This window comes from Bombina bombina, chromosome 4 (assembly GCF_027579735.1).
Source record: "Bombina bombina isolate aBomBom1 chromosome 4, aBomBom1.pri, whole genome shotgun sequence".
In the NCBI taxonomy this organism is placed as follows: Eukaryota; Metazoa; Chordata; class Amphibia; order Anura; family Bombinatoridae; genus Bombina; species Bombina bombina.
In genome coordinates this window covers 109,159,067-109,177,511 of record NC_069502.1, presented here as the reverse complement: position 1 = coordinate 109,177,511, position 18,445 = coordinate 109,159,067, and the positions used below count along the sequence as shown (strand labels likewise).

At 41.9% G+C, this 18,445-nt stretch overlaps 1 protein-coding gene across 4 annotated transcripts in view; it reads right to left on the bottom strand.

The window, feature by feature from the left end:
- The window catches only part of MMUT (methylmalonyl-CoA mutase), a 212,893-nt gene that overhangs the window by 98,853 nt on the left and 95,595 nt on the right, over positions 1-18,445 (bottom strand). For all 4 annotated transcript variants that reach the window (XM_053709592.1, XM_053709593.1, XM_053709591.1 and 1 more), the window contains one exon: positions 3,108-3,356. In XM_053709592.1, coding sequence (XP_053565567.1) covers positions 3,108-3,356 — 249 coding nt within the window. The remainder of the gene's footprint in view (positions 1-3,107; positions 3,357-18,445) is intronic.

Sequence of the window (18,445 nt, the reverse complement as noted above, 5' to 3'; positions counted from 1 at the left end):
GTCCATAACCTCCTCATATGAAGATTCTCTACTGAGCGACTTTTCTAGTTCCTCGAACCAGAAACACGCAGCCGTAGTGACAGGAACAATGCATGAAATTGGTTGTAGAAGGTAACCTTGCTGTACAAAAATCTTTTTAAGCAAACCCTCTAATTTTTTATCCATAGGATCTTTGAAAGCACAACTATTTTCGATAGGAATAGTAGTGCGTTTGTTTAGAGTAGAAACCGCCCCCTCGACCTTGGGGACTGTCTGCCATAAGTCCTTTCTGGGGTTGACTATAGGAAATAATTTCTTAAATATAGGGGGGGGAACAAAAGGTTTGCCGGGCTTCTCCCACTCTTTATTTACTATGTCCGCCACCCGCTTGGGTATAGGAAAAGCGTCGGGGGGCACCGGAACCTCTAGGAACTTGTCCATCTTACATAATTTCTCTGGAATGACCAAGTTGTCGCAATCATCCAGAGTAGATAACACCTCTTTAAGCAGTGCGCGGAGATGTTCTAATTTAAATTTAAATGTCACAACATCAGGTTCAGCCTGCTGAGAAATTTTTCCTGAATCTGAAATTTCTCCATCAGACAAAACCTCCCTCATGGCCCCTCCAGATTGGTGTGAGGGTATGTCAGAACAATTATCATCAGCGCCCTCTTGCTCCTCAGTGTTTAAAACAGAGCAATCGCGCTTTCTCTGATAAGTAGGCATTTTGGATAAAAGATTTGCTATGGAGTTATCCATTACAGCCGTTAATTGTTGCATGGTAAATAAGTATTGGCGCACTAGATGTACTAGGGGCCTCCTGTGTGGGCAAAACTGGTGTAGACACAGTAGGGGATGATGTAGTATCATGTTTACTCCCCTCATTTGAGGAATCATCTTGGGCAATATCATTATCTGTAGCATTAATGTCCTTACTTTGTTTGGACGCTATGGCACAATTATCACATAAATTTAAATGGGGAGACACATTGGCTTTCATACATATAGAACATAGCTTATCTGAAGGTACAGACATGTTAAACAGGCTTAAACTTGTCAACAAAGCACAAAAAACGTTTTAAAATAAAACCGTTACTGTCTCTTTAAATTTCAAACAGAAAACACTTTATTACTGAATATGTGAAAAAGTATGAAGGAATTGTTCAAAAATTACCAAAATTTCAGAGCTTTAACCCTTAAAATAACGGAACCGGAGCCGTTTTTAAATTTTACCCCTATACAGTCCCAGCTATATGCTTTGCTGAGACCCAACCAAGCCCAGAGGGGAATACAATACCAAATGACGCCTTCTAGAAGCTTTTTTAGTGATTCTTAGATCCTCACACATGAATCTGCATGCCTTGCTTTCCAAAAACAACTGCGCAGTAATGGCGCGAAAATGAGGCTCAGTCTATAACTAGAAAGGTCCCCAGACTAAAAAAGGTGTCCAACACAGTGCCTGCCGTTTTTTTAAACGTTCCCCAAGATTATAATGTCAATTGTTAGCTAGAATCTGCATAATATGCCCCAATAAAGCAATCGTTTTAGCCCATAAAAATGTCTACCAGTTTTTTAGCCCTTTTTTAAGCCCTTTATTCTTTTATGTTTGACTAAGAAAATGGCTTACCGGTCCCCATGAGGGGAAATGACAGCCTTCCAGCATTACATGGTCTTGTTAGAAATATGGCTAGTCATACCTTAAGCAGAAAAGTCTGCTAACTGTTTCCCCCAACTGAAGTTACTTCATCTCAACAGTCCTATGTGGAAACAGCAATCGATTTTAGTTACTGTCTGCTAAAATCATCTTCCTCTTACAAACAGAAATCTTCATCCTTTTCTGTTTCAGAGTAAATAGTACATACCAGCACTATTTTAAAATAACAAACACTTGATAGAAGAATAAAACTACATTTAAACACCAAAAAACTCTTAACCATCTCCGTGGAGATGTTGCCTGTGCAACGGCAAAGAGAATGACTGGGGTGGGCGGAGCCTAGGAGGGACTATATGGCCAGCTTTGCTGGGACTCTTTGCCATTTCCTGTTGGGGAAGAGAATATCCCACAAGTAAGGATGACGCCGTGGACCGGACAGACCAATGTTGGAGAAATAAATATTCAAATACTGATGTCAAAAGAGACAGAGAACACTTTGAGATTGCAAAAGATGATGTTTAATTATATGTAGTAGAAAAAGACTTTGCAATAAACTTCTATTATTTATTTTGGCCCTTTTCATGTAATTTAACTCCGAAATAGTGGGTTTCTCCAATTCTGAAAATTGGAAGCACACACAGAATCTTCAGAAACCTAACCCTGCTACATATCTGTCCCTAATTTGTCTCAGCAAAGTTAATAAGATACTGAAAAACAATGCAAGCTTAATTTTTTTAATTTTTTCAATTGAAAAGTGTGGCTTTGCAGATATTTATGTGTTGCACTAATTCCGACGCTACATTTTTGCCCATACACACTGTCTAACAAATTCAGATTGGATTTGTCAAGAATATTTTTGTAATTACAACATTCCATGTCGCTTTAACATATAACCCAAATTTGGCAGGTACAGTCTTTCTAGCAGCTATTCAGTATTTAACACATGGGTTGGTAAAATTATGGTTTTATCTTCCAAACACTTTATTTATAATTTTTAAAACTTTTATGTGGCTCAATTTGCAAATTGAATCTTTTATACTCATAAACAGGTCAGTTTTTTAAACCATCCAGACATTAAGCAAGTATCACTAAGGAAGAATCACAAATAGTCTCTCCAGTTTCTGTGTAATTCTATGGAGATATTAAAGTTGACATTCTTCTCTATTCTTTAGTGAACGGGCTCCATCAAATAAAATAGAAAATATTTAGATATTATAGCATGACAAGTAACAATTTCCAGTTGCCATGGAGACATGGTGCCTGGTATCTGTTCAGTCCTAACCTAGAGGAAGAAGTAGACCAATGTACAATCTCAAAGGTGATATTTACTCCCACTCCACCACTTCTTAGCGGTCAAGTATTTATGTTCTCCAACATCTGTATCACAGTAACTAAAACTAACCCAACACACCATAAAAACACAGATTAAAACTGATAAACTGAGATTTTATATTACATTGGGTTATAAACAAACCTTTAGAGCAGCTTGATAGACATCTTCAGTCAGACACTCCATCATGTAGGAACCACCCCATGGATCCGCAACCTTGGGAATACCAGACTCCTCTTGGATTATAATCTGGGTGTTCCGTGCAATGCGGGCACTCTTCACAGTAGGTAACCCTAAGGCCTCATCAAAAGAGTTTGTGTGCAACGACTGAGTACCTCCAAACACAGCCGCCATTCCTTCAATTACTGTCCTAATAACATTATTGTACGGGTCCTATTTGTGGAAAATCAAACCAAATGAGAGTTATAAACAAATAAACTCCTGAAGCAGAATTATAACCTGAAAAGATTCAAAGTCAAGAACCACAAAAATATAATTCACATAAATATGAGCATATAGAAAAATAACAGAATTTACTTTTATTGCCCGAACTGAAAATATCGGGAAACATTATCTTCCACCCAAAAATTATTTTTACGAAGCAATGGTTCTAGGGATGCACCAAAATTTCGGCTGCAGAAAGTTTCGTCCGAAAATGGCATTTTTGGCTATTTCGTTTTTTTTGCCTGTTATTTTCAGTAAAATTATTGTGTAGCACGTTTCAAATTTGATGCTAGCCTAGAGCTGCTGTTTAAGGTTATTACTTGACTTACTGTTCTGCATATAATGAGTTTTCTAGGACTATACTTTATTTGGATAATTGGTAAAAAAAAAAGTGTTAAATATGATTCTGTTACATAGAACTAAATGAAGAATAATACAGTATATTGATATTTATAATTGTTTTAAGTAGGGATGCACCAAAATTTTGGTCGGAGAAACATTTTGGCCGAAAATGGCATTTTTTGCCTGTTTTTTTTTTTTCTTGGTAAAATTATTGAGTAGCATATTATTGTTTTAAGATATTTTTGTCCAATTTTAGTGTGTTACTTTCAATAAAAGTGTGGGCTTTTTTTATTGGCTCAAATTATGCAAAAAAAAAACCTAAATAAAATGAATTTGAAAAAATACATTTTCGGTATCAGTTTCGGTTTTCGGCCAAGTGCATCCTGGATTTTCGGATTCGGTTTCGGTCCAGAATTTCCATTTCGGTGCATCACTAAATGGTTCATTTGCAAACATTACTTGTTTTACTTTGTGTCAAAGCATGAAGTCTGAGAAAATTAATTAGAAATATAAAAACACAGTTAAATTTAAAAAAATCCTTCCTTTTTATAAAATATGTATTTGTACTAAGCATATAGACAAAATCTCACCATTAGTGACTGATCCTCCATATAAAACAAAAAAATTTGGGCTTTCTAACATAAACTATCACTTTATCTTATTTGAAATGCAAGAATGTAAGTTTAGATGCCAGCCCATTTTTGGTGAACCTGGGTTGTCCTTGCTGATTGGTGGATAAATTCATCCACCAATAAAAAAGTGCTGTCCAGAGTTCTGAACAAAAAAAGCTTAGATGTCTTCTTTTTCAAATAAAGATAGCAAGAGAACGAAGAAAAATTGATAATAGGAGTAAATTAGAAAGTTGCTTAAAATAGCATGCTCTACCTGAATCACAAAAGAAAAAAACAAAATTCATGCTTACCTGATAAATTTCTCTCTCTTGCGATGTATCGAGTCCACGGATTCATCCAATACTTGTGGGATATTCTCCTTCCCAACAGGAAGTGGCAAAGAGAGCACCCACAGCAGAGCTGTCTATATAGCTCCTCCCCTAACTCCACCCCCCCCGTCATTCGACCGAAGGCTAGGAAGAAAAAGGAGAAACTATAGGGTGCAGAGGTGACTGAAGTTTTAATAAAATATACTACCTGTCTTAAATAGACAGGGCGGGCCGTGGACTCGATACATTGCAACAGAAAGAAATTTATCAGGTAAGCATAAATTTTGTTTTTTCTTGCAAGATGTATCGAGTCCACGGATTCATCCAATACTTGTGGGATACCAATACCAAAGCTTTAGGACACGGATGAAGGGAGGGACACGACAGGTACCTAAACTGAAGGCACCACTGCTTGCAGAACCTTTCTCCCAAAAATAGCCTCCGAAGAAGCAAAAGTATCAAATTTGGAAAAAGTATGAAGAGAAGACCAAGTCGCCGCCTTACAAACCTGTTCAACAGAAGCCTCATTTTTAAAAGCCCATGTGGAAGCCACCGCTCTAGTAGAGTGAGCAGTAATCCTTTCAGGAGGATGCTGGCCAGCAGTCTCATAAGTCAAACGGATGATGCTCTTCAGCCAAAAAGAAAGAGAGGTTGCCGTAGCCTTTTGACCTCTCTGCTTTCCAGAATAGACAACAAACAATGAAGATGTTTGACAGAAATCTTTAGTTGCTTGTAAGTAGAACTTTAAAGCACGAACCACATCTAGGTTGTGCAACAAACGTTCCTTCTTGGAAGAAGGATTAGGACACAGAGAAGGAACAGCAATTTCCTGATTGATATTCCTATTAGAAACAACCTTAGGAAGAAATCCAGGTTTGGTACGCAAAACCACCTTATCAGCATGGAAAACAAGATAAGGTGAGTCACACTGTAAAGCAGATAACTCAGAAACTCTTTGAGCCGAAGAGATAGCTACTAAAAACAAGACTTTCCAAGATAAGAGCTTAATATCTATGGAATGCATAGGTTCAAACGGAACCCCTTGAAGAACTTTAAGAACTAAATTTAAACTCCATGGCGGAGCAACAGGTTTAAACACAGGCTTGATTCTAACTAAAGCCTGACAAAACGCCTGAACGTCTGGAACATCCGCCAGACGGCTTGTGTAAAAGGACAGACAAAGCAGATATTTGTCCCTTTAAGGAACTAGCTGATAATCCCTTCTCCAATCCTTCTTGGAGAAAGGATAATAGCCTAGGAATCCTGATCTTACTCCATGAGTAACCCTTGGAATCACACCAGTAAAGATATTTACGCCATATCTTATGATAGATTTTTCTGGTGACAGGCTTTCGAGCCTGAATCAAGGTATCAATGACCGATTCAGAGAAACCCTGCTTTGCTAAAATCAAGCATTCAATCTCCAAGCAGTCAGACGCAGAGAAAATAGGTTTGGATGCTTGAATGGACCTTGAATCAGTAGGTCCTGCCTCAGCGGCAGAGTCCATGGTGGGACGGATGACATGTCCACCAGGACTGCATACCAAGTCCTGCGTGGCCACGCAGGTGCTATCAAAATCACTGAAGCTCTCTCCTGCTTGATTCTGGCAATCAGACGAGAAAGGAGAGAGAATGGCGGAAACACATAGGCCAGGTTGAAGGACCAGGGCACTGCTAGAGCATCTATCAGCACTGCCTTGGGATCCCTTGTCCTGGACCCGTAACAAGGAAGCTTTGGCGTTCTGACGAGACGGCATCAGATCCAATTCTGGTGTGCCCCATAGCTGAATCAGTTGGGCAAACACCTCCGGATGGAGCTCCCACTCCCCCGGATGAAAAGTCTGACGACTTAGGAAATCCGCCTCCCAGTTCTCTACCCCTGGGATATGGATTGCTGAAAGATGGCAAGAGTGAGTCTCTGCCCATCGGATTATTTTGGAAACCTCTATCATCGCTAGAGAACTCCTCCTGAGACCATAATCCCTGTGCTTTCAGGGAGTTCCAGACTGCACCCCAGCCCAGTAGGCTGGCATCTGTCGTAACTATGACCCACTCTGGTCTCCGGAAACACATTCCCCGAGACAGGTGAACCTGTGACAACCACCAGAGAAGAGAATCTCTGGTCTCCTGATCCAGATCTATCTGAGGAGATAAATCTGCATAATCCCCATTCCACTGTTCGAGCATGCATAGTTGCAGTGGTCTGAGGTGTAGGCGAGCAAACGGAACTATGTCCATTGCCGCTACCATTAGTCCGATTACCTCCATACACTGAGCCACTGACGGCCGAGGAATGGAATGAAGAGCTCGGCCGGCAGGTAGTTACAAGTTTTAATTTCCTGACCTCCGTCAGAAATATTTTAATTTCTACCGAGTCTATCAGAGTTCCTAGGAAGAAAACTCTTGTGAGAGGGAAGAGAGAACTCTTTTTTATGTTCACCTTCCACCCATGAGATCTCAGAAAAGCCAACACGATGTCCGTGTGAGACTTGGCTAGTTGGAAAGTTGATGCTTGAATTAAGATGTCGTCTAGATAAGGCGCCACTGCTATGCCCCGCGGTCTTAGAACCGCCAGAAGGGACCCTACCACTTTTGTGAAAATTCTGGGAGCCGTGGCCAACCCGAAGGGAAGGGCCACGAACTGGTAATGTCTGTCCAGAAAGGCGAACCTGAGAAATCGGTGATGATCTCTGTGAATAGGGATGTGCAGATACGCATCCTTTAAGTCCACGGTGGTATATATTGACCCTCCTGGATCAGTGGCAGAATAGTCCGAATAGTCTCCATCTTCTAAGATGGGACTCTGAGGAATTTGTTTAGGATCTTGAGATCCAAGATTGGTCTGAAAGTTCCTTCTTATTTGGGAACCACAAACAGTTGGAGTAAAACTCTTGCCCCTGTTCCGCTCTTGGAACTGGGTGAATCACTCCCATGGTATGTAGGTCTTCTACACAGCGTAAAAACGCCTCTCTTTTTGTCTGGTTTGCAGACAATTGAGAAATGTGAAATCTCCCCCTTGGGGGGGAATCTTTGAAGTCCAGAAGATATCCCTGGGAAACAATTTCTAAAGCCCAGGAATCGTGAACATCTCTTGCCCAAGCCTGAGCGAAGAGAGAGAGAGAGTCTGCCCCCCTACTAGATTAGGTCCCGGATCGGGGGGCTACCCCTTCATGATGTCTTGGAGGCAGCTGCAGGCTTCTTGGCCTGTTTACCCTTGTTCCAAGCCTGGTTAGGTCTCCAGACTGACTTGGATTGAGCAAAATTCCCCTCTTGCTTTGCAGCAGGGGAAGCTGAAGTAGGACCACTCTTGAAGTTTCGAAAAGAACGAAAATTATTCTGTTTGGTCCTTATCTTATTTGTTTTATCCTGAGGGAGGGTATGGCCTTTCCCTCCAGTGATGTCTGTAATAATTTCCTTCAGTTCAGGCCCGAATAGGGTCTTTCCTTTGAAAGGGATGGTCAAAAGCTTTGATTTTGATGACACATCAGCTGACCAGGACTTAAGCCATAATGCTCTACGCGCTAAAATGGCAAAACCTGAATTCTTTGCCGCTAATTTAGCCAGTTGAAAAGCGGCATCTGTAATGAAAGAATTAGCCAGATTAAGAGCCTTAATTCTATCCAGAATATCATCTAATGGGGTCTCCCCTGAAGAGCCTCTTCCAGAGCCTCGAACCAAAAAGCAGCTGCAGTAGTTACAGGAACAATGCATGCAATAGGTTGGAGAAGAAAACCTTGATGAACAAAAATTTTCTTTAGGAGACCCTCTAATTTTTTATCCATAGGATCTTTGAAAGCACAACTGTCTTCAATAGGTATAGTTGTACGCTTAGCTAGTGTAGAAAACACAATTTATGCTTACCTGATAAATTTATTTCTCTTGTGGTATATCCAGTCCATGGATCATCCATTACTTGTGGGATATTCTCATTTCCAACAGGAAGTTGCAAGAGGACACCCACAGCAGAGCTGCTATATAGCTCCTCCCCTCACTACCATATCCAGTCATTCGACCGAAAACAAGCAGAGAAAGGAGAAACCATAGGGTGCAGTGGTGACTGTAGTTTAAATTTAAAATTACCTGCCTTAAAATGACAGGACAGTCCGTAGACTGGATACACCACAAGAGAAATAAATTTATCAGGTAAGCATAAATTGAGTTTTCTCTTGTAAGGTGTATCCAGTCCACGGATCATCCATTACTTGTGGGATACCAATACCAAAGCTAAAGTACACGGATGAAGGGAGGGACAAGGCAGGTACTTAAACGGAAGGTACCACTGCCTGTAAAACCTTTCTCCCAAAAATAGCCTCCGAAGAAGCAAAAGTATCAAATTTGTAAAACTTTGAAAAAGTATGAAGCGAAGACCAAGTCGCCGCCTTGCAAATCTGTTCAACAGAAGCCTCATTTTTAAAGGCCCAAGTGGAAGCCACAGCTCTAGTGGAATGAGCTGTAATCCTTTCAGGAGGCTGCTGTCCAGCAGTCTCATAGGCTAAGCGTATTATGCTTCTTAGCCAAAAAGAAAGAGAGGTTGCCGCAGCCTTTTGACCTCTCCTCTGTCCAGAGTAGACAATAAACAAAGCAGATGTTTGACGAAAATCTTTAGTAGCTTGTAAGTAAAACTTTAAAGCACGAACCACGTCCAGATTGTGTAATAGACGTTCCTTCTTCGAAGAAGGATTAGGACACAAGGATGGAACAACAATCTCTTGATTGATATTCTTGTTAGATACCACCTTAGGTAAAAACCCAGGTTTGGTACGCAGGACTACCTTATCAGAATGAAAAATCAGATAAGGAGAATCACATTGTAAGGCAGATAACTTGGAGACTCTACGAGCCGAGGAAATAGCTACCAAAAAAAGGACTTTCCAAGATAAAAGTTTGATATCTATGGAATGAAGAGGTTCAAACGGAACTCCTTGAAGAACCTGAAGAACCAAATTTAAGCTCCATGGTGGAGCAACAGGTTTAAACACAGGCTTGATTCTGACTAAAGCCTGACAAAACGCCTGAACGTCTGGAACATCTGCCAGACGCTTGTGCAAAAGAATAGACAGAGCAGAAATCTGTCCCTTTAAGGAACTAGCTGACAAACCTTTTTCCAAGCCTTCTTAGAGAAAAGATAATATCCTGGGAATCCTGACCTTACTCCATGAGCAACCCTTGGATTCACACCAATAAAGATATTTACGCCATATCTTATGGTAAATTTTCCTGGTGACAGGCTTTCGTGCCTGTATTAAGGTATCAATGACTGACTCGGAGAAGCCACGCTTTGATAAAATCAAGCGTACAATCTCCATGCAGTCAGTCTCAGAGAAATTAGATTTGGATGGAGGAAAGGACCCTGAAGTAGAAGGTCCTGTCTCAGAGGCAGAGTCCATGGTGGAAAGGATGACATGTCCACTAGATCTGCATACCAGGTCCTGCGTGGCCACGCAGGTGCTATCAGAATCACTGATGCTCTCTCCTGCTTGATCTTGGCAATCAGCCGAGGGAGCAGAGGAAACGGTGGAAACACATAAGCCAGATTGAAAGACCATGGCGCTGCTAGGGCATCTATCAGCGTCGCCCTGGGGTCCCTGGACCTGGATCCGTAACAAGGAAGCTTGGCGTTCTGCCGAGACGCCATGAGATCCAGTTCTGGTTTGCCCCAGCGATGAATCACTTGTGCAAACACCTCTGGATGGAGTTCCCACTCCCCCGGATGAAAAGTCTGTCGACTTAAAAAATCCGCCTCCCAGTTCTCTACACCTGGGATATGGATAGCTGATAGGTGGCAGGAGTGAATCTCTGCCCAGCGAATTATCTTTGAGACTTCTAACATCGCTTGGGAACTTCTTGTTCCCCCTTGATGGTTGATGTAAGCCACAGTCGTGATGTTGTCCGACTGAAATCTGATGTACCTCAGAGTTGCTAGCTGAGGCCAAGCCTGAAGAGCATTGAATATCGCTCTTAGTTCCAGAATATTTATTGGAAGGAGAGACTCCTCCTGAGTCCACGATCCCTGAGCCTTCAGGGAGTTCCAGACTGCACCCCAACCTAGAAGGCTGGCATCTGTTGTTACAATTGTCCAATCTGGCCTGCGAAAGGTCATACCTTTGGACAGATGGACCCGAGATAGCCACCAGAGAAGAGAATCCCTGGTCTCTTGGTCCAGATTCAGTTGAGGGGACAAATCTGTGTAGTCCCTGTTCCACTGACTGAGCATGCATAGTTGCAGCAGTCTGAGATGTAAGCGTGCAAACGATACTATGTCCATTGCCGCTACCATTAAGCCGATTACTTCCATACAATGAGCCACCGAAGGGCGCGGAATGGAATGAAGAACCCGGCAGGAATTTAGAAGCTTTGATAACCTGGACTCCATCAGGTAAAATTTCATTTCTACAGAATATATCAGAGTCCCTAGAAAGGAAACTCTAGTGAGTGGGGATAGAGAACTCTTTTCCTCGTTCACTTTCCACCCATGCGACCTCAGAAATGCCAGTACTACGTCCGTATGAGACTTGGCAATTTGGAAGTTTGACGCCTGTATCAGGATGTTGTCTAAATAAGGGGCTACTGCTATGCCCCTTCTTCCTGAGTCAGAAACATCACCCACAGACTGAAGTTCTCCTTCCTCAGCTTCAGCATATTTTGAGGCAGTATCAGACATGGTTCTTAAAGCGTCAGTATGCTCTCCATTTCGTCTAACCCCAGAGCTATCTCGCTTACCTCTAAGTTCAGGTAGTCTGGCTAATACCGCTGACAGTGTATTATCCATGACTGCCACCATGTCTTGTAAAGTAAACGCTATGGGTGCCCTTGATGTACTTGGTGCCATTTCAGCGTGAGTCCCTTGAGCGGGAGTCAAAGGATCTGATACGTGGGGAGAGTTAGTCGGCATAACTTCCCCCTCGCTAGATTCCTCTGGTGATAAATTTTTTAAAGACAGAATATGATCTTTATTGCTTAGAGTGAAGTCAGTACAATTGGTACACATTCTAAGAGGGGGTTCCACCATGGCTTTTAAACATAATGAACAAGGAGTTTCCTCTATGTCAGACATGTTTATACAGACTAGCAATGAGACTAGCAAGCTTGGAAAACACTTTAATTCAAGTTAACAAGCAAATATAAAAAACGGTACTGTGCCTTTAAGAGAAACAAATTTTGTCAAAATTTGAAAAACAGTGAAAAAAGGCAGTTACACAAACAAAATTTTTACAGTGTATGTAATAGGCTAACAGAGCATTGCACCCACTTGCAAATGGATGATTAACCCCTTAGTTCAAAAAACGGATCAAAAAAAACGACAGACTTTTTTAACAGTCCCAGCAAACTGCCACAGCTCTACTGTGGCTCCTACCTTCCCCAATAAACGATTTTAGGCTCTTTAGAGATGTCCTGTAGCATTCAGGGAACTTCTGAGGAAAACTGGATGTCTCAGTCTGTAATTTTAACTGCGCAAAAAAGCGCTAAAATAGGCCCCTCCCACTCATATTACAACAGTGGAAAGCCTTAGGAAACTGTTTCTAGGCAAAAATAAAGCCAGCCATGTGGAAAAAATTAGGCCCCAATAAAGTTTTATCACCAAGCATATATAAAAAAACGATTAAACATGCCAGCAAACGTTTTATATAGCATATCTATAAGGGTATTACCCCTGAGAGTAAGCATGATACCAGTCGTTATTAAATCACTGTATTCAGGCTTAACTTACATTTATCAGGAATCAGCAGCATTTTCTAGCATTTCCAATCCTAGAAAAAAATATAACTGCACATACCTGATAGCAGAGTAAACTGCACGCCATCCTCCCTCTGAAGTTACCTCTCTCCTCAGACATATGTGAGAACAGCAATGGATCTTAGTTACAACCTGCTAAGATCATAGAAAACTCAGGCAGATTCTTCTTCTATCTCTGCCTGAGATAAAATAGCACAACTCCGGTACTATTTAAAATAACAAACTTTTGATTGAAGTAAATAAACTAACTATTTTTCACCACTTCCTCTTACTACCTCCATGCGCGTTGAGAGTTGCAAGAGAATGACTGGATATGGTAGTGAGGGGAGGAGCTATATAGCAGCTCTGCTGTGGGTGTCCTCTTGCAACTTCCTGTTGGGAATGAGAATATCCCACAAGTAATGGATGATCCGTGGACTGGATACACCTTACAAGAGAAATAGCTCCCTCCACCTTAGGGACCGTCTGCCACGAGTCCCGCATGGTGTCAGATATGGGAAACATTTTCTTAAAAGTAGGAGGGGGGGGGGGGGGGCGAACGGAATACCTGGTCTATCCCACTCCTTAGAAACAATATCCGCAATCCTCTTAAGGACCGGAAAAACATCAGTGTAAACTGGAACCTCTAAGTATTTGTCCATTTTACACAATTTCTCTGGAACCACAATAGGGTCACAATCATCCAGAGTCGCCAATACCTCCCTGAGCAACAAGCGGAGGTGTTCTAGCTTGAATTTAAAGGCCGTCATATCAGAGTCTGTCTGAGGGAGCGTCTTTCCTGAATCAGAAATCTCTCCCTCAGACAGCAAATCCCGTACCCCTAATTCAGAACATTGAGAGGGTATATCGGATATAGCTACTAAAGAGTCAGAAAGCTCAGCATTTGTTCTTAACCCAGAGCTATCACACTTCCCTTGCAACCCAGGCAGTTTAGATAAAACCTCTGTGAGGGTAGAATTCATAACTGCTGCCATGTCTTGTAAAGTAAATGAAGTAGACGCACTAGAGGTACTTGGCGTCACTTGTGCGGGCGTTACTGGTTGTGACACTTGGGGAGAACTAGATGGCATAACCTCATTTCTTTCTGTCTGAGAATCCTCTAGCGCTACATTTTTAAGTGCTACAATATGCTCTTTAAAATTTATAGACATATCAGTACAAGTGGGACACATTCTAAGAGGGGGTTCCACAATGGCTTCTAAACATATTGAACAAGGAGCTTCCTTGATGTCAGAAATGTTTAACAGGCTAGTAATGAGACAAGCAAGCTTGGAAAACACTTTATTCAATGTAAAAACAACAATTTCAAAAAAACAGTACTGTGCCTTTAAGAGAAAAAAAGGTGTACACGTTCTGCAAAACTGCTTAAAAATGCAACAAACTCTTCGAATTTTTTACAGTATATGTAGTAAGGTTGCCCCACTAGTAAAAGAGGAAATTAACCCCTTAAAAACAAAACCGGATTGCCAAGTGTCAAAAAAACGGAAAATACACAGTCAGCACCTTGCCACAGCACCTGCCCTTAGGGGTTAAATCTGAGGGAATAAGGCTTCGTTTTGGCCCCAAGATCGAGTCAGGACCCTCCTGTGTTGCAGCTTGCTGTCCAGTAATGAAAAACAACTGCGCATCTAAGGCACAAAATTAGGCCCCACCCACCTCTGACTCGATGTCTGTGGGGCCTTAAAGTAACACCTCATGTGTTTAAAACAGCCAAATGGACCCTCTAAATAAAAGTCCCAAAAACGTTTTACCATATTATTCAATAAAAACGTTTGCTCTATTATATAAGTGTCAACCAGAAAGTAACTTAGCCCTTATGCAAGCTTGTAATACTACAATAAGTCTCTGATTACAGCTTACCCTTCCCCTCATGGGGATACTGTCAGCCTTTTCTTGAAATATCACAGTCTTTCTAGAAAAAAATGACTGGACATACCTCAGTGCAGCATAGCATGCAAACCGTTCCTCAACTGAAGTTTCCTGTACTCCTCAGCATCTGTGGGAACAGCAGTGGATCTTAGTTACAAATGCTAAGATCATCATCCTCCAGGCAGAAATCTTCATCTTTTTTCTGTTTGAGAGTAAATAGTACACACCGGTACCATTTAAAATAACAAACTCTTGCTTGAAGAAAATAAAAACTAACATTTTGTCACCACAATCACTTTACCCTTCCTTATTGCTTAGAGCCGGCAAAGAGAATGACTGGGGGGGGTGGATTTAGGGGAGGAGCTATATAGACAGCTCTGCTGTGGGTGCTCTCTTTGCCACTTCCTGTTGGGAAGGAGAATATCCCACAAGTATTGGATGAATCCGTGGACTCGATACATCTTGCAAGAGAAAAACATAATTTATGCTTACCTGATAAATTTATTTCTCTTGTAGTGTATCCAGTCCACGGATCATCCATTACTTATAGAATATATTCTCCTTCCCAACAGGAAGCTGCAAGAGTCCACCCACAGCAAAGCTGCTATATAGCTCCTCCCCTAACTGCCATATTCAGTCATTCGACCGAAAACATGCAGAGAAAGGAAAAACCATAGGGTGCAGTGGTGACTGTAGTTCAAATGAAAAAATTACCTGCCTTAAAGTGACAGGGCGGGCCGTGGACTGTATACACTACAAGAGAAATAAATTTATCAGGTAAGCATAAATTATGTTTTCTCTTGTTAAGTGTATCCAGTCCACGGATCATCCATTACTTATGGAATACCGATACCAAAGCTAAAGTACACGGATGATGGGAGGGACAAGGCAGGTACTTAAACGGAAGTTACCACTGCCTGTAAAAAACCCTTTCTCCCAAAAATAGCCTCCGAAGAAGCAAGGTATCAAATTTGTTAAATTTGAAAAGTATGAAGCGCAGACCAAGACTCCGTCTTGTAAATCTGTTCAACAGAAGCCACATTTAAAAAAGGCCCAAGTGAAAACCACAGCTCTAGTAGAATGAGCTGTAATCCCTTCAGGAGGCTGCTGTCCAGCAGTCTCATAAGCTAAATGAATTATGCTTTTTAACCAAAAAGACAGAGAGGCTGCTGAAGTCTTTTGACCTCTCCTCTGTCCAGAATAGACAACAAACAAGGTGAACGTTTGATGAAAACTGTAGTAGCTTGTAAGTAAAACTTTAAAGCACAAACCACGTCCAATATTGTGTAATAGACGTTCCTTCTTTGAGGAAGGATTAGGATACAAGCATGGAACAACTATCTCTTGAGTGATGTACTTGTTAGATACCACCTTAGGAAAAAACCCAGGTTGGTACGCAGGACTACCTTATCCGTACGAAGGACCAGATAAGGAGAATCACATTGTAACACAGATAACTTGGAGACTCTACGAGTCGAGGAATTAGCTACCCAAAAGGAACTTTCCAAGATAAAGAATGATATCTATGGAACAAAAAAGGTTCAAACGGAACTTCTTGAAGAACCTTAAGAATCAGGTTTAAGCTCCATGGCGGAGCAACAGTTTTAAACACAGGCTTGGATCTAACCAAAGCCTGACCAAATGCCTGAACGTCTAGAATACCTGCCAGACGCTTGTGCAAAAAAATAGACAGAGTAAAAATCTGTCCCCTTTAAAGGAATTAGCTGACAACCCTTTTCTCAAAAACATCTTGGAGAAAAGATAATATCCTGGGAATCCAGACTTTACTCCATGAGTAACCCTTGGATTCATAACAATCAGATATTTACACCATATCTATGTTCAATTTTCCTAGAGACAGGCTTTCATGTCTGTATTAAGGTATCAATGACTGACTCGGAGAAGCCATGCTTTGATAACATCAAGCGTTCAGTCTCCAGGCAGTCCATCTCCGATTGATTCTATTTAGATGGTTGAAAGGACCCTGAGGTAGAGAGACCTGTCTCAGAAGCAGAGACCGTGATGGAAAGGATGACATGTCCACCAGATCTGCATACCAGGTCCTGCGTGGCTACGCAGGCGCTGTCAAAAACACCAAAGCCCTCTCCTGCTTGGTCTTGACCTCCGGAGGAAATCCCACTCCCCCGGAAGAAAAGTCTGACGACTTAGAAAATCCACCTCCCAGTTCTCAACACCTGGGATATGGATAGCTGATAGACAAGAGTGAGTCTCTGTCCAGTGAATTATTGTAAGACTTCTAACATCGCTAGGGAACTTCTGTTCCCCCTTGATGGCTGATGTAAGCCACAGTCGTGTATATTGTCCGACTGAGTATGATGTACCTCAGAGTTGCTAACTGAGGCCAAGTCTGAAGAGCATGGAATATCACTCCCAGTTCCAGAATATTTATTAGAAGGAGGGTCTCCTCCTAAGTCCACTATCCCTGAGCCTTCAGGGAGTTCCAGACTGCATCCCAACCTAAAAGGCTGGCATCTATTGTAACAATTGTCCCATCTGACCTGCGGAAGGTCATACCCTTGGACAGATGGACCCGACATAGTCACCAGAGAAGAGAATCTCTGGTCTCTTGGTCCAGGTTTAACAGGGGGACAAATCTGTGTAATCCCCGTTCCTCTGACTGAGCATGCATAGTTGCAGCGGTCTGAAATGTAGACGTGCAAACGGTACTATGTCCCTTGCCGCTACCATTAAGCCGATTTCATTCATGTACTGAGCCACCGAAGGGCGCGGATGGGATGAAAAAAACACGGCAGAAATTTAGAAACTTTGACAACCTGGACTCCGTCAGGTAAATTTTCATTTCTACAGAATCTATCAGAGTCCCTAGGAGGGAAACCCTTGAGATTGGGGATAGAGAACTCTTTCCTTGTTCACTTTCCACCCATGTGATCTCAGAAATGCCAGTACTACGTCCGTATGAGACTGGGCAATTTGGATGTTTGACGCCTGTATCAGGATGTCGTCTAAATAAGGGGCCACTTCTATGCCCCGCGGTCTAAGGACCGCCAAAGCGACCCCAGAACCTCCATAAAGATTCTTGGGGCTGTAGATATCCCAAAGGAAAGAGCTACAAACTGGTAATGCCTGTCTAGAAAGGCAAACCTGAAAAACGATGGTGATCTTTATGCATCACAATGTGAGGATAAGCATCCTTCAAATCCATTGTAGTCCTCTATTGACTCTCCTGGATCATAGTTAAGATGGTACGAATAGTTTCCATCTTAAACGACGGAATTCTGAGGAATTTGTTTAAGATCTTTAGATCCAAAATAGGTCTGAAGGTTCCCTCTCCTTGGGAACCACAAACAGATTTGAGTAAAAACTCTGTCCCTGTTCCTCTCTTGGAACTGGATGGATCTCGTACACAATGTAAGAATGCCTCCTTCTTTATCTGGTTTGCAGATAATTGTGAAAGGCGAAATCTCCCCTTTTTTGGGGGGGGGATCTTTGAAATCCAGAAGATATCTCTGGGATATAAATTCCAATGCCTAGGGATCCTGGGCATCTCTTGCCCACGCCTGGGCAAAGAATGAAAGTCTGCCCCCTATAGGATCCGTTACCGGATAGGGGTCCTTTCCTTCATGCTGCCTTAGAGGCAGCAGCAGGCTCCTTGGCCTGCTTATCTTTGTTCCAGGTCCGATTGTCTCCAGACCGCCTTGGACTGAGCAAAAATTCCCTCTTGTTTTGCCTTAGAGGAAGAGGATGCCACACCTGCCCTGAAGTTTTTAAAAGGTACGAAAATTAGACTTTTTTTTTTTTTTTTTTTGCCCTTGATTTAGACCTATCCTGAGGAAGGGCATGACCTTTTCCTCCAGTGATATAAGCAATAATCTCCTTCAAACCAGGCCCGAATAGGGTCTGCCCCTTGAAGGGAAGTTAAGTAGCTTATTTATTAAAGTCACGACAGCTGACCATGATATAAGCCATAGCGCTCTGCGCGCCAGTATAGTAAAAAACAGAATTCTTAGCCGTTAGTCTAGTCAAATGAACAAGGCATCAGAAAACAAAGGAATTGGCTAGCATAAGCTTGTCAAATATATTCATCCAATGGAGTCGCTTAACTGTAAAGCCTCATCAAGAGACTCAACCCAGAACGCCGCAGCAGCAGTGACAGAAGCAATGTATGCAAGGG